Here is a 13785-nt window from a genome sequence, read left to right as displayed (position 1 = left end):
TAACATATTCTAACCTTGTTTTTTCCCTTTAATACATTAACAATCTATCTGTACCTAGTTCCTTATAACATTTCTGCCAAAGCCATATAACTTCATTCCACCATTTTTCTATAGCTCATTAATTTTACAATAAAAAAATATTGAATGTGTTTTAAAGGTAGGTCCACGGCCTGAAAGAGGAAAGTCAAGCAGTAGCTGGTCCCAGCCAGGCCTGTGCAAAGGGACTGACTGCTTCACGTCTCCCTTTGAAGAAGAGGGGAGAAAGCTTACCAAGTCAAATGCAGCTCAGATGCTTCACAAACTATCTCCATCGCAGCTTTTCTAAATCTCAAGGAGGCAGGTGAAAGCGAAGAGGTGGGGCCCCATACATGACAGGTAGGCTGGATCAGGTCCATCTAACTCAGTGCTCTCAATGTGGCCAACCAGACACCCATGGGAAAATGCAAGCAGGACAGCACCCTCCACAATTATGATTTCCCACGACTGGTATTCAAAAACATACTCCCTCCATCAGTGGAAGTAGAACATAGCCAATCCTCCATGAATTGCTTTGAAGCCCTTTGAAAGACATCCAAGTTGGCACACATTGCGGTAGCAAATTACTATATTATTTACTGTATAAATTATTAGGCCAAACGTTTGTGTTGCAGCTTCTGCAGAACTGGGAATTGTGCTTCTTTCATCATCCACAATTTTAAAAGCATCAGAGGTTTGGCAGCTCTTAAGGACACTTTTGGAGAGATCCAACCCATCACCTTCCTGCTGTTAGAAACCTTTCGACTGCGTTATTTGCTGGTGGTCGTACAAAGCATCAGTCAGGTTATGGAAGGAAGCAGGACACATTAGGGTGACTTAGGGGAACGGAACTGGAGATGGAAAGATCAGAAGGAGGAATTTGTTGAAATGACTTACAGGAATATTTGTGTGAAGTCAGTTGATTTGGTATTTAATTTGCTGCTGTTACTGTATGTGGAACCCATTGCTGAGGCTGTGCTTCCTTAAAAAGTTACAGGTAGGTAGCTGTGTTGGTCTGCCGTAGTTGAAACAAAATAAAAAAATTCCTTCCAGTAGCCCTTTAGAGACCACACTAAAGCTCATAACCAATAACAAACTTAGTTGGTCTCTAAGGTTCTACTGGAAGGAATTTTTTTATTGTGTTTCTTCCTTAAAAAGGTAAAGGTAAAGGACCCCTGGATGGTTAAATCCAGTCAAAGGAGACTATGGGATGCAACGCTCATCTGACTTCAGGCCAAGGGAACTTGGGTTTGTCTTTCCAGGTCATGTGGCCAGCATGACTAAACCACTTCTGGTGCAACGGAACACCAAAGCTCAAAGAACGCTGTTTACCTTCCCGCCACAGCATTACCTATTTATCTACTTGCACTAGTGTGCTTTTAAACTGCTAGGTTGGCAGGAGCTGGGACAGAGCAATGGGAGCTCACCCTGTTGCGCGGATTTGAACCACCGAACATCTGATCGGCAAGCCCAAAAGGCTCAGTGGTTTAGACCACAGCACCACCTGCACCCCACATGCTTCCTTTATATCCTACAAATCTAAAAGGTAAAGGGACCCATGACTGTTAGGTCCAGCCGCGGACGACTCTGGGGTTGAGGCGCTCATCTCGCTTTACAGGCTGAGGGAGCCGGCATTTGTCCACAGACAGTTTTTCCGGGTCATGTGGCCAGCATGACTAAATCACTTCTGGTGCAACGGAACACCATAGCTCAAAGAAATGCTGTTTACCTTCCTGCAGAGCAGTACCTATTTATCTACTTGCACTGGCATGCTTTTGAAGTGCTAGGTTGGCAGAAGCTAGGACCAAGCAATGGGAGCTCACCCCGTCGCGGGGATTCAAACCGCGACCTTCCAATCGGCAAGCCCAAGAGGCTCAGTGGTTTAGACCACAGCACCACCTGTGGTTTACAAATCTAAACCAGCTTTAAACTTTTCACAGCACCCAGCCTAAAAACCCTGGAAACTGTAATTCTAGGGAGAGGGGGCAGGGATTTGAGCAACCTCACAGAGCAATGATTTCCACCATTATTTGATGTGTGCTGTGATAATTAAACTCATTTCAAAGAAATTTAAGGTTCTAGTGAAGATATGGCTACACATTGGTTGAAATGAAAAAGATCTTGATTGCATTCAATGTTTGAGTTTCCTTCAGAGTCAAGCACAAGTTAATATCAGTAGTGTTTGCTTTATTGAAAAACACATACTGAGGGTTTCAGAAATGCTATAACTTGGATTTGTTTGTTCAATCAATTTCAATCCTCTGGGGCAGAGGTTATTGGCTAATGGGATCATGGGCTATAGAGACCAATCATTAAACTTCACACACAAAGAAGACAGCTTTATAGAGGGGAAGGAATAAAATGGAGTTCAAGGAGAGCCCAGGTTATAATTTTTATTTTTTCTAAAGATGAATGAATCAGCAATTGTGAATCAGGAATCACTGATATTGTGAAGTGTTAACTTTCACCACAGCAGCCCAAAGGGATCCTGCTGGCTATTTACAGTAGATAAGAAGATCAAATGCTTATGCCAGTTAACATGTGAGCAACGATGGAGTAAATGGACCATAAACTTTTCAGGATGTTTAATTTAGTCCAATCCTGCACCCAAGGTTTTGCCTTTGGAATGCATGTGTTCTATAGTTGGGAATTTCATATTCCTCACCACTCTGCAATTTCCATCACAGGTTTATCTCTAATTTAGAGAATGAGGTGATGTACTGAGAGCACCAACAACATATGGGCGCTGAGTACTTTGTGAGGTTTGGGAACCCAGGAAATATCTGAGTCAGGTTGACATGGCAGATTCCTCTGGATTAGGGCTAAAGAGAGAAGTGTTGAGTTTTTATTTTTCTATGCTGGTTAGTGGATGGGAGTATACTATTGCTTTCTGTTACTGTGCTGCCAAAGTTGTTGCCACAACCATTGGAGGATGGGAGCTATGCAAGGAGGGAATATGTTAATGTTTATATGTTGTTTTCTCATTCTGTTTTATAATATCTTTATGTATTCATAAATATCGTAGGGTTGCCAATTGTTGAGCTTTTTAAGTAAGCCTGGTTAGCAGCTATTGATAGGCTGGTCAACAATGTATTTGTCTAATCCTCTATTTAAAAAAAAAAAACTCAAAAGCTAACCATTTTTTTGTGGTGCAAAAACTTAATTCCTTAGAAGCAACTTTTTCTTCTTCTGCCAAGTATGGAAAATAGACAGAAGCACAGAAACATATAATATTTGCAATACGGAAAAGACTTTTATACAAGTCAAACTTCAAACTGTGTTTTCTTTTATGAAGCCGATAAAAGCGAAACCATTAATGCAAAAAGTCTCAAAGTGCTGTCTAGTGTCTCTTAGGCAAATACATTTTTGTGAGCTTTGACATTCCTGTCTATCTCCCTATTTGATCAACCATTCCTTAAAGAAAGAGGAGAATCGTGCCTTTCCTTTTTTTTTCCTTCCAGCTTCCTTTTTTATTTTTATTTTTTTGCAGTTGTAGTTTGCCACTGTTATTAAATTCTAGAATATAATTCATGATGCTCTTGATGAGGACACAACTTTCCATGGTAAAAATTGTACTCAATGGGGTTGCTTTATTGCTTATTTTAATAGGTTGGCTATGTTTTAATATTTGAATGGGAGTGCCCTTTGGTGTATTCCAGTTGCGTGATGTGATTATGGATGTATAGGTTTCAATGGTTATAGAACCATTTTTATACTTCTAAGTTGCTGAAATGTCAATTTTGACATTAGCAGTATTTAAATTAAAATAAGTTTGTTTAGTTTCTGGTTAGTGTTTGTAACTATTGCAATTATCAATAAAAAAATTTTTAAAAAAGATGATGATGATGATGATGATGATATCTGTCCTCTCTCATCCAGGTCAACGCTTTCATCTCCTTCGTTTTCCCAATGGTCGTCATCTCCGTCTTGAACACCATAATTGCCAACCAGCTCATCATCATGTTCAAGCAAGCCGCACAAGAAAACCAGGTGTGCACTATTGGAGGCCAGCAAACGATGCTCAGCATGTCCATGGAGCCTGGCCGTATACAAGCCCTGAAGCATGGCGTCCGAGTCTTACGTAAGTTCCTCTTTCTCTTTAAGCCCTCTTCCTAGATTGCTGCATATCTTGACAGACTTTCTTTTGCTGAGGTCTGGCACTTGAGACTTGGAAGTTACCGGCTACTAACCTTCTCAAAACAAACTTCCAGAATGCCCACCTCACTGATGAAGCATTTTCCAACTCCTGTTTGCTTTAGGCTAGCAAAATGGCTGCCATCATGGACTGTGGGTGGATGGCAAAGTTTGTGGAGATACCTTCAAAGTTCCCCTTAGTATATAGAGGCCTCCCTCTTGATAATGAGTAGCTCCATGTTGGCTCAAACTATATCGGCACTCCACACCTGAGTTCACTGTTAGGGGGATTGCTCAAGTCTTTCAACTACCTCTTATTAAATGGGACATCTTGGATTGGAACATGGGCATAGAATCATAGAATCATAGAGTTGGAAGAGACCACAAGGGCCATCGAGTCCAACCCCCTACCAAGCAGGAAACAGTTGGCAAAGGTTTCATAACATTGGTGTTGCTTAGAAGATACACTGAAAACTGTGTTACTGTGTACACTGGAGGATGTCTCCACTGTACACCTTCTCCTTGAAATCACATAGATACATGTTTTTTAAGAAAAGTGATAGCAAAAATTTCCTGTGCTGTCCTAGAATGCATGATCCTGGGATCCAAATAAGGCCAAATGAGCCACTCTTGCCTATAGTCTCTGCGATCCATGATGACTAACCTGCAATACTGTGTTCTACCTCCACAGACTACCACTTGCTAGGATGGGAGAGCATAATAATAATAATAATAATAATAATAATAACAATAATAATAATAATTTATTATTTATACCCCGCACATCTGGCTGAGTCTCTCCAGCCACTCTGGGCAGCTCCCAATCAAATGTTAAAAACAGTACAGCATTAAATATTAAAAACTTCCCTAAACAGGGCTGCCTTCAGATGTCCTTTAAAGATAGGATAGCTGCTTATTTCCTTCACATCTGAAGGGAGGGTGTTCCACAGGGTGGGTGCCTCTACCGAGAAGGCCCTCTGCCTAGTTCCCTGTAGCTTTGCTTCTCGCAATGAGAGAACCGCCAGAAGGCCCTCGGAGCTGGATCTCAGTGTCCGGGCTGGATCTCAGTGTCCAGGTAGAACGATGGGGGCGAAGACGCTCCTTCACGTATACTGGGCCGAGGTCGTTTAGGGCTTTAAAGGTCAGCACCAACACTTTGAATTGTGCTTGGAAACGTACTGGGAGCCAATGCAGATCTCTCAGGACCGGTGTTATGTGGTCTCTGTGGCTGCCCCCCGTCACCAGTCTAGCTGCCGCATTCTGGTTTAATTGCAGTTTCCGGGTCACCTTCAAAGGTAGCCCCACGTAGAGCGCATTGCAGTAGTCCAAGTAGGAGATAACCAGAGCAGGCACCACTTTGGTGAAACAGTCTGCGGGCAGGTAGGGTCTTAGCCTGGGTACCACTTATTGCACTCAGGGTCTGCTTTCAAGCTTCCCCTGATCATCTGGCTGGCCTCTGTGAGAACAAGAGGCTGGACTAGATGGGCAACTGGCCTAATCCAGCAGCCTCTTCTCTTGTTCTTATGATTGTCCAACTGCACATTACTATTTGACCTTCTGCTAAGGTCTCAGTGTGAACTAGTTGTTAATTATCCTCGAATAAATACCAGTGTTAAGATATTAATCATATCTGGGATTTCTTTTAAAGCTGCTAATCTGTGAATGAACAAAAGAATACTTTAACAACGCAGCAGTCCTAGCTAAATGAGTTCCCAATGCAAATACTGAAAGCACATGTACTGGTTTGAGAGCAGTACATGTGAAAAGGATCTAGGAGTCTTGGTTGACCACAAACTTGACATGAGCCAACAGTGTGAAGCGGCCGCTAAAAAAGCCAATGCAATTCTGGGCTGCATCAATAGGAGTATAGCATCTAGATCAAGGGAAGTAATAGTGCCACTGTATTCTGCTCTGGTCAGACCTCACCTGGAGTACTGTGTCCAGTTCTGGGCACCACAGTTCAAGAAGGACACTGACAAACTGGAACGTGTCCAGAGGAGGGCAACCAAAATGGTCAAAGGCCTGGAAACGATGCCTTATGAGGAACGGCTAAGGGAGCTGGGCATGTTTAGCCTGGAGAAGAGGAGGTTAAGGGGTGATATGATAGCCATGTTCAAATATATAAAAGGATGTCACATAGAGGAGGGGAAAAGGTTGTTTTCTGCTGCTCCAGAGAAGCGGACACGGAGCAATGGATCCAAACTACAAGAAAGAAGATTCCACCTAAACATTAGGAAGAACTTCCTGACAGTAAGAGCTGTTGGACAGTGGAATTTGCTGCCAAGGAGTGTGGTGGAGTCTCCTTCTTTGGAGGTCTTTAAGCAGAGGCTTGACAACCATATGTCAGGAATGCTCTGATGGTGTTTCCTGCTTGGCAGGGGGTTGGACTCGATGGCCCTTGTGGTATCTTCCAACTCTATGATTCTATGATTCTAGGGGGAAAACAACCACCCAGAATTGATATTTTATTAGATTTTACAATATAATTAAAACACAGGTCTACGTGTCATGTTCAACACAGTCATTATTTCATTTCTTAAATAGAATCCGCTTCCATTCACACAGTTCCATATACTGTAGCTGCCAATTATATTTTTATTATTGTTAAATCTCATATTTAAAGCAAGTTACAACCTAGACAGCAGTAGCTGTCTAATAATAATAATAATAATAATAATAATAATAATAATAATAATAATAATATCTTTATTGTCATTGCCCCCTCTCGGGGACAATGAAAATTACAGATTTCTCCCTGAAGGCAGCCCTATTTAGGGAAGTAATGTTTAATGCTGTATTGCATTTTTAATATTCGGTTGGGAGCTGCCCAGAGTGGTTGGGGAAACCCAGTCAGATGCGTGGTGTATAAATTGTTGTTGTTGTTGTTAGGTTCATACCATAACCCTAAGATCAACTCTGAGTTTATCAGAAATACAAATACATCATTATATTTAAAAAAAAAAAAAAACAGAACAAAGGGAGTAACAGCAGCAGCAACAATAAAAACCCAAGTCTCAAAATAGCTTAGTAAGAGCTGAGTATGTTCAGCAGCCATGGAAAACAGAGTGACAGCTGGAAAAGAAAAATGGAACAGGAGGGAGGAGGAACAGAATGATTTGCTTGGAGGGAATGGCAGGCTAGGACCTTGAACAGGAGCGGGTCCCTATAGGAGGACGGTTGCAATGCATCCTCTGCAAATGCATATTCTTAAAATGAGCTTTGGGTTTGGTGCTTTCGTTGATTCCAAATAGGCTGGGTTCAAATTTCCAGTTCACTTTAACCAAGGGAAATTCAAATGCACATGTAATGCAATGAAATGCAAATTTGAGAAACACTGCAGTTGGTTACCGTATTTTTCGTGTATAAGATGCCCCCATGTATAAGACGACCCCTATTTTTTGAGCCCAAAATTATGAAGTAAACATTTTGCAACATTCCGTGTATAAGACAACCCCCAATTTTAAATTTAAAAACATTGTGGGGAAATATAGTCTTATGCACCGAAAAATACAGTATATGAATTTGTAAACTGGGAAGCTCTCCTGCATGCAAACACCCCCACACCCATTGTATTCAACACAGAAAGGCCATTTCCCTCCCTGACATCTACTGATAAATGGTTGGGCCGAACTAATGCTCAGCTACATTAGCTGTAACTAAGCTCCATGTGCAAGCAATGGGACTTACTCATCTCACTGGGGCCTGGGCTGCCATTCTTTGCCCACGTTCTTATGAGTAAGGCCACCTGAATAAAACCGGAATCACTCCTAAGTAACCATGCAGAGACCTGGGTCATAAATCATTAACATCTCAATTAGCATTTTACAGCACACCTGAAACAAAATGATCTTAAAAATCCATTCTATTCTTTCCATAACCACACAGAATTGCATGCAGGGAAGGAAGTATATTCTTCCTCTTGTCCCCACCCCCCGCGATAGCTCTCTGTTTTACTTCAAGTAAGACTTACGGCTGGCACATTTGAAAGCCTACAGGGAGCGTGGATGGCTGGAGAATAGTAAAACTGCCTTCTATTCCTCTGTCATACACAAAGGAGGCTCAATCAGTCTAAACTCTGTAACGTACAGCAAGCTATTAAAGGAGCAAATTGCAACATTTCTTCTCCCTCCAAAAATCAAAGCACACACACAATGCTGTACAGAATCCATTGAGAAAGAGAAGTATTGTCTGGGCACTATTGGCATAAGACCACCAAGGTGAAATCATACACTAAATACTCTCATGCCTCACTGTGACTACTCACTCATGGTCTAGTTACCCAGAGAAAATGGGGGGGGGAGAGACTTAATTTTTTGTTATCGGCACTGAAAATTACATATTTGCACCTTTGGATAAATGTTCCGTGGCAACAGGGTTTCAGCTGGTTAGTGCAGATCTACAAAATATAGAGAATGAAAGAAAAAGGGAGGAAAAGTAAACTGCAAAGTATTTGTGTGAGGAAAAACCAGGCTCAGGGTGGCTAACAACAAACTTAAAACACTTAATTGATGCAACAAAAAACCAGCATAAAATACAGTATAAAATGTGAATATCAATAAATTCAGAATTCGAAAATCAATTTGGGGGGGGGGGTCCATCCATTAAACGTTAGATGATCACCAGGGCTAGCTGGCTAAATTTGGGCCAGCGAGGAGACCAGGGGAGAATTTGCTGTGGGATCCCAGAACGGGTAGTCTTCACAAAAGGGGGGGGAGGGGAATAAAAGATCAGGCTAAGTTCAAATTGAAAGCCAGGTGGAATAGCTCTGTCTTACAGGCCCTGTGGAAGGAAGTTAAAGCCTGCAGGGCCCTGGTCTCATGGGACAGAGCATTCCACTAGGTCGGAGCCACCACTGAGAAGGCCCTGGCCCTGGTGGAGAATAATCTGACTTCCTTAGGGCCCGGGACCTCTAAACTATGATTATTCATGGATGTGAAATAACTTATGGTCAGGGAACACAGGACTCAAGTCTGTGTTGGGTACGGAGTTAAGAAGCCATTAATTTCCGTTTTGATCCACGTTCTTGGCAGCCCTGCTTCTATTCTGCTGCAGTTCGGCTTCCACCAAAAACTATGTTATTCCTTTTCCTCTTTGCTGTGGTGAAGTTGTGTTGATTTATTAATTATGTCACGAAAGCGCTGGAAGCAATATACTTGGTTTTCAGACACTTCATCGTCTTGGGTGCCCTTCCTCTGCACACATTCCAGCTTGTCAATATCGTTTTTAAATTGTGGTGCCCACAACTGGACACAGTACTTCAAGTGTGTTCTAGCCAAGGCAGAATAGAGCAGGACTATGACCTTCCCTTGATGAGGACACTATGCTTCTGTTGATGCAGCCTAGAATAGTATTAGTTTTCTTTGCTGTTGCATCACACTGTTGACTCACATTACGCTTGTGTTCTACTAAAAGCTCTAAATCCTTTTCATATGTGCTACTGGCAAGCCAGGTGTCCCCCATCTTATATTTGTACAGCTGGTTCTTTCTGCCTAATTGTAGAACCCTCCTGAAATTCATTTTGCTAGCTTTAGCTGGTTCTCTAATCTGTTAAGGTCATCTTGAATCCCAGTTCTCTCTTCTGAGGTATTAGCTACCCCTCCCAGTTTGGTGTCATCTGCAGCATTGAGCATACCCTCTATTCTTTCATCCAAGTCATTTATAAAGATGTTGAACCACACTGTGCCCAGGTCAGAACTCTGTGGGCCCCCACTTGTCTTTGAAGTCTGCTTCAGGTGGCCCCAAATGTCATTACAAGTTGGATAATGAATCCAAATTACTTTGTGTTCATTTCCTACCTTCTAGGATTAGTCCCCCGTTGAGTTCAGCATGCAGTTAAGACAATCAGCAAAACATATTTGAAACAGTTTTTTTAAAACATCAAAATTAAGCCCTGAAATCAAATTGCAAATGAAATTTTAAAAGGAGTGTAGAACAAAGATAACTTGTGTAAGCACACATAGAATATCTTAGGCAGCTGAGCTCTTATCAGGCTCTTCCTTGGCTTTCATTTTTTTTAAAGAAACTGTTTCTGTACAACAATGAGAAATAGAAACTACTTGTCTGTCTAAATGAAAAGCTGAGGATCTGGCAGTTCTGCTGGAGGGAACCAGTGAACAGAAATCATTTTGCTGGGCCTGGAACTAACTTGTAACCCAGGACTCTCATTTATTGACCTATGTTCTAGAGCCCCTAAACCTTATCAAGTGTTCTGGCTCCACTTGTCCCTGGGATTATAACATCCCTGATCATTATAATGCTCACCCTCCTTCTGCTGCCAGCAGGTTGCTACACTCCAATCGTTATTCCTGCCTGGCATGGGAAATGTCAGCAGAAACCAATGAATAATATTGAGAGGGTATGTGTGCTGGTCCCGAGGGTTAACCGTGTGGTGAGGTCCGAGTCCAGTCCGAGGTCGAGGGTGCGGTATGGAGGCTGTCTGTCAAAACTGAAGCTGGGTCCAAGGCAGGGAGTCGGGTGAGGTCAGGAACTCTGGGAGAAGAGCAGGACAGGGTTCAGACAGGAACAGGCTACCAACAATGTTGCTCCCGCAACCTGGGACTGGGGCTGGGTGGCTTTTATCTGCCCCGAGGCATAGGGCGGCCCCGGTCCACAAGCGACTCGCCTCTCCTGGCGTGGAGGCGAGCACTCCTCCCGCAGGAACTTAGTTCCCTCCGCCTCTCTGCCCTGAGCCTCTGCAGTTCAGGAGAGGCTGGAGGGTTACCAGACACAGAGGCAACCTCAGCTTCCCCTGATGGGGCTGAGAGTGGAGCACCTGCAGGCAATGGGTCCTCCATCACTTCAGGGGCCAGAGCAGACTCAGCTGGTGCCTGCACCTGAGGATCCAGCACAGGTGAGGACCCTTCAGGTTCAAGCCCCTGCCCCGGCTCAGCTGGTTCTGGAGGCGGGGACTCCTGTGCAGGCTGGGATTCCTCAGGTTCAGCCTCCGAGTCTGAATCCCAGGCCATCACTGTATGTCACATCCACAGACACACACCCTCTCTCTAACTACCACTCCTAGCAACAGGACTCAGGAACTCACAGCTCTCCAAATGTTGTTGGGCTACAATTCCTATCATCCTGGAACACTGATCCTCATGCCATGACTCGTCTTTAAAAGCTTGGCGGGTGGGGCATGGAAACTTGTTGGGACATCTTTGTTGCTTCCATCCACTTCCAAGCTTTTTGCTCTACTCTTGAACTCCTGAACCGTGACCCTTGAGCTTTGTGTCTGCTCCTGAGTCTGTGTCTGAATAAACATCTATTTCTTACTTACAAGTAAGAGCCAGAACAGAGCCTATTGGAGGCTTTCACATTAATGCCACAATTCCTTCCTAGGAAAGGGATAATACTCTTGCAGATGTTGGGGAAATATTAGATGTGTCTAAATATGGCAGAACTTCCTTCTACTAGCTTCTACTGGTTTAATCACAAGGCATAGCAACATTCTTATCGTCCCCTCCCTTTATCCTCAACTGTTATAGCAATAGCTCCTGCATACGTTTTATTCTGTCCTAATCTCTTGGTTTTCTTGCAAAAACAATCCTTCACATTCCTTTCTCACAAACATTTCAACTTTCATTTTATATTATCTCTATAATTTCTGAAGCACAGAAACACTCCTCATGATCCTGCAGCCCAGCAGGATTCTGTTCTTAAGATGGGGTGTGATGCCATGTGAGAACCTCATTGACCAGTACGTTTCCGAGCACAATTCAAAGTGTCGGTGCTGACCTTTAAAGTCCTAACCTGACCCGGTCCAGTATACCTGAAGGTGCATCTCCAGCCCCATCGTTATGCCTGACACTGAGGTGTAGCTCCAAGGGCCTTCTGGTGGTTCCCTCACTGTGAGAAGCAAAGTTACAGGGAACCAGGCAGAGGGCCTTCTCAGTAGTGGCACCTGTGGAACGCCCTCCCACCAGATGTCATAGAGAAAAACAACTACCAGACTTTTTGAAGACATCTGAAGACAGCCCTGTTTCGGGAAGCTTTTAATGTTTGACGGACTATTGTATTTTAATATTTTGTTGGAAGCTGCCCAGAGTGGCTGGGGAAACCCAGCCAGCTGGGCTGGGTACAAATTATTATTATTATTATTATTATTATTATTATTATTATTATTATTATAGCTGTGGGGACAGCTGAATCAGCCCTAACCCTTGAACAAAAAAAAGCTGTAGCTCTGGAGAGATTTAAAACTTTTATTGGTCAATAAACAGGTCTGTACTTTTTTCCCTTTCCTTCCCCAGGCTAATTCCCCAGACTAATTAGGCAGATCCAATTCCAAACAATTTATTGGCTTGTGCCAGTTTGTGAATTAAGCTCATTTGGCAATTCATTAAAGAGGTTGCTCTGCCTGGGATCGTAGCCTTTCAGCTCATTTGCCAATACCACCCAAGTGGGAAAACTTCAAAGGACTCACCTGGGGTGCCATTGGTTTTCTAAGAGCTACTCGCCTTTTCCTGCCTTGGAGGCGATAAACTTATTTTGTGTGAGCCCCAGAAAATTATGCCTATAGGTGGCTGTAGTTCTTATGTATCCTTCTGCATGCAGCACCATCAATGTGTGTCAGGGTTTGCGGAGTTCTGCAAACAAACAGAGGTAGGTCTATGCCTGCAAGGAGCTTACAGTCCACGTTTTAGCAGTGGGAGGAAGGGAAGAGAGCCAAAGGTAGGGATGGATGAATGTGAACAAATGCAGTCACATGCTCAGTAGCAGTTGGTGTGATTAAAGGCCTAAGTCAAAGCTGCCCCACAGCCCCGTTGACATCCAGAGGCCTTATCCAAGCTCAAGTACACAGACTAGCCTAGAAGAAGGCCATTGAAGGGTGTTGCCTGGGGAGAGGTTCAAAGGATTAGGGTGGGAGGCCTGAGGTTGCCCACCCTAGGAGGGGTGGTCTGTCAATAGCATTTGGCCTTAGCAGCTAAAATGAGCTTCCACATGTGATGATGATGATGATGATGATGATGAAGATAACTAGATTATCTAATTAGATAATCCTGCATTGCAGGAGGTTGGACCAGATGGCCCTCAGGGTCCCTTCCGACTCTGCAATTCTATAATTGTGCCCCACCCATTTGACTGGATTGACCTAGCCACTCTGGGTAAAGGTAAAGGTAAAGGTAAAGGTAAAGGGACCCCTGACCATTAGGTCCAGTCGTGACCAACTCTGGGGTTGCGGCGCTCATCTTGCTTTATTGGCTGAGGGAGCCGGGGTACAGCTTCTGGATCATGTGGCCAACATGACTAAGCCTCTACTGGCGAACCAGAGCAGCGCACAGAAACGCCGTTTACCTTCCCGCTGGAGTGGTACCTATTTATCTACTTGCACTTTGACGTGCTTTTGAACTGCTAGGTTGGCAGGAGCAGGGACCGAGAAATGGGAGCTCACCCTATCGCGGGGATTCAAACTGCTGACCTTCTGATTGGCAAGTCCTAAGCTCTGTGGTTTAACCCACAGCGCCACCCGCGTCCCGCCACTCTGGTACCTTCCGACAAATATAAAAGCATAATAATTCACTCCACGTGGGGCTGCCCTTGAGACTGACCCAGAAACTCCAGTGGGTGCATAATGCCGCAGCAGGACTCCTTACGGGGTCCTTGCTGTGGGGTCACATTCACCTGGTGCTATACCAGCTG

General features: G+C 43.7%; 1 protein-coding gene across 2 annotated transcripts in view; it reads left to right on the top strand.

The window, feature by feature from the left end:
- Positions 1-13785, top strand: part of NTSR1 (neurotensin receptor 1) — a 127129-nt gene that overhangs the window by 100335 nt on the left and 13009 nt on the right. For both annotated transcript variants that reach the window (XR_014565659.1, XM_083744561.1), the window contains exon 2: positions 3895-4096. Coding sequence is in view for 1 of the 2 variants with exons in the window: in XM_083744561.1 (XP_083600687.1) it covers positions 3895-4096 (202 nt within the window). In the remaining variant the exon portion in view is untranslated. The remainder of the gene's footprint in view (positions 1-3894; positions 4097-13785) is intronic.

This window comes from Podarcis gaigeae, assembly GCF_964106915.1.
Source record: "Podarcis gaigeae genome assembly, chromosome: 6".
NCBI lineage: Eukaryota > Metazoa > Chordata > Lepidosauria > Squamata > Lacertidae > Podarcis > Podarcis gaigeae.
Note: the sequence above shows the minus strand (reverse complement) of the source record. Positions and strands in the feature narration are given on the sequence as shown.